Source organism: Poecilia latipinna, unplaced genomic scaffold (genome assembly GCF_001443285.1).
Source record: "Poecilia latipinna isolate Pla-1442-1.1 unplaced genomic scaffold, P_latipinna-1.0 Scaffold198, whole genome shotgun sequence".
Classification (NCBI taxonomy): domain Eukaryota; kingdom Metazoa; phylum Chordata; class Actinopteri; order Cyprinodontiformes; family Poeciliidae; genus Poecilia; species Poecilia latipinna.
Window position 1 is genome coordinate 293,212 of NW_015112814.1, and position 2,511 is coordinate 295,722.

A 2,511-nucleotide genomic window follows, 5' to 3' on the forward strand; every position below is an offset into this window, starting at 1 on the left:
TTCCTCTGTAGAATAACTTACATGTTGGGCTCATTGGTTATGCGATGGACATAGCAGATAGATGCGCGTTGTACGTAGGAGCATGCACTTAAAATGTCAACTTGTTCATTTCTACGACTAAACGTTGCAGAAATAGCATCACTTCTTATCTCAAAGTTGTTAAACATGATCCTCTGAGCAAAGGCCAGAGAGTTGACGGCTCGCTGTGAAGCATGGTCTGTTTCAGATTCATGTTTCAGAACCTAATTTAAAAAAAAAAAAAGAAAATAAACAATTTTCTAAAGTACAAACAACCAACAAGAAATGTCTTGTAAACAGAACACCCAGTGTTTGAAAAGTCGCCGTCTACTGATCGAGGTCTACGCAAGTCAACATACAAACAAAACATAAACACATTCCTAAACGAGACAAAATTAGAAAAACTCTAGAGATGGTTACTCCTGTTGCGTTAGCTTCTTATTAGCTCACAGTAAATATTTGCTGTTTATTAAAAGAAAATATTCTGACCAACATTATCAGTTCGCCACATTTTCTGGGCCGATTCCTTTCTTAAACTCCAAAAGTTTTAAGGAACATCATATTTCAAAAATGATGTGGATATTTCAATATTTTCTTTGCAAACGAGACTGTTTTCTTTCAGAGTTTGGTGCCTGTTTAATCTTCTCCAAAAAGGGTTAAACTGACAATATTGTTTACAACAATATTTATTTGTTGTTGGAAAATGATTTTGATGAACAAATATCTGGTTGAAAGATGCTGGTAATGTGAAATCAATTTTTTATTTTTATTTATTTTTTTTAAAAAAAGGAGTTTGTTATCTTTTCAAGTGTGTACTTATGCAGTGACTGAGAATATAAGTTAATTATTACACATGCTGTAATTAAATCAAACCAGAGTGAACCAGCAGCGTTGCAGAGAACACTCTGCTGCTCAGACGGACCCTGACTGCATTCACATCCAGCTGGCTGTGGCGTCTGAAAGCCATGTCTGCACAGATTTCTTCCCCACTGCTCAGGCTCTGCTGCGCTTACAGTTTCCGACGTTTGGATGGACTCAGAGACGGCAGGGCGTGGAAACCGGGAGGGACGGTTTTGCTTCGGTAAGTTACTCTTAAATATATATAAAAAAAATAATGATAATAAATAGTGTTTTGGGTTTAACAGCATATCAGGTTGTTGAGTGGTGTTTAAGTTCTGTCATGCCAGAATGTGTCAGAAATGTTGCATTTGCAAACAGAAAACTTGTGATTTCTGCCCATCAGGTAAGATAATTAATAGCAGATTTTTTTTTGTAGTCATGCAAATTAAGGAATCAGTTTCCTGCAAATTTCCCCAAGTTTGATTTGCTTAAAAAAAAATCTTTAAAGCTGCAGTCAGTCAAAACCCTGAAATGACAAGGCACACATTTGTGAATTTGATCTTTGCCAGGTCTCTCCATGTAGACAGTCCACCTCACAAACCATCCCTGACCACCAGCTACGTCCACGGCACCTCTTCCTATTCCTTGCTTCCCCTGACTGTAAGTCAGAGCCTGGAAGCTACGGTCCGATGCTATCCTGACCGCGAAGCCGTGGTGTTTCTACAGGACGGCATCAGGAAAACCTTTGCTGAGTTTCAGACAGATGTGGGTTTCAGATTTAACCCGTTTTGATTAGGTTTTCTAAATGTTGCATGCAGCCAACCCACTTTCTACCATTTCTTCCTGACAAGGTGGACACGGCTGCTGCTGGCCTGCTTGCTCTGGGCTTGACGAAAGGCGATCGATTGGGGATTTGGGCTCCCAACATATACGAATGGATCCTTTTCCAGTTTGCTTCAGCTAAGACCGGAATTATCCTGGTCAGTGTAGAATCTGTCTGTATTTACAAGTCAGATGGACGTTGAACCTTTCAGTGACTTACGGGGAGAGTTGTGCTGCTGGAAGTTTACCAGGTTATCATTTTCCACATATGACATTTTCCCATAAAATGCAATTTTATTCAGATATTTAGAAGTCCCGGCAGCGGTTTATTAATTTTACTGATTCATTATAACTCTGAACACATATTCAGTTAATTTAAAAAATGTTAGGCACAGCTTTGAATTTATTGTGGATTTTCTCCAAACAAAATTATACATGCAAACTCAAAAATGGACATACATGTACACTGATATTTGGTCAAATGAATAAATAGATAAAAATCACATTGGAAGCTGTTCCTTACCACAAGTTTTAAAAACCACAAACATAATTCTAGTTGCATTGTTTATTCATTTTTTTTGTTTGATTTTATTTATTTGGACCACGTTGCATTAATAATAAATAATTATATTCAACACCAAAAGTGACGCCTATGAAGAAGCTATAAAACTTTTTCTTAAAAACATTTAGTAAAATTCACAACAGGTAACGTTTCCTTCTGCAAACATTAAGAACAGAATGTTATCTTGTACTTCCCCCCCCCCCCCCGTTTAAAAAAAACCCCTTCTAATCCCTCCCCCCCCGCCTTTTTTTTTTTCTTTTTTACCCACA

At 37.7% G+C, this 2,511-nt stretch overlaps 1 protein-coding gene across 1 annotated transcript in view; it reads left to right on the forward strand.

Annotated features, from left to right (window-relative positions):
* The first annotated feature begins 843 nt into the window (after positions 1–843).
* LOC106946619 (acyl-CoA synthetase family member 2, mitochondrial) overlaps positions 844–2,511 on the forward strand; it is an 8,750-nt gene continuing 7,082 nt past the window's right edge. The window contains exons 1-3 of the mRNA XM_015031069.1: positions 844–1,099; positions 1,428–1,623; positions 1,710–1,838. Of these exons, the coding sequence (XP_014886555.1) occupies positions 984–1,099; positions 1,428–1,623; positions 1,710–1,838 (441 nt within the window). The 5' untranslated portion in view covers positions 844–983. The remainder of the gene's footprint in view (positions 1,100–1,427; positions 1,624–1,709; positions 1,839–2,511) is intronic.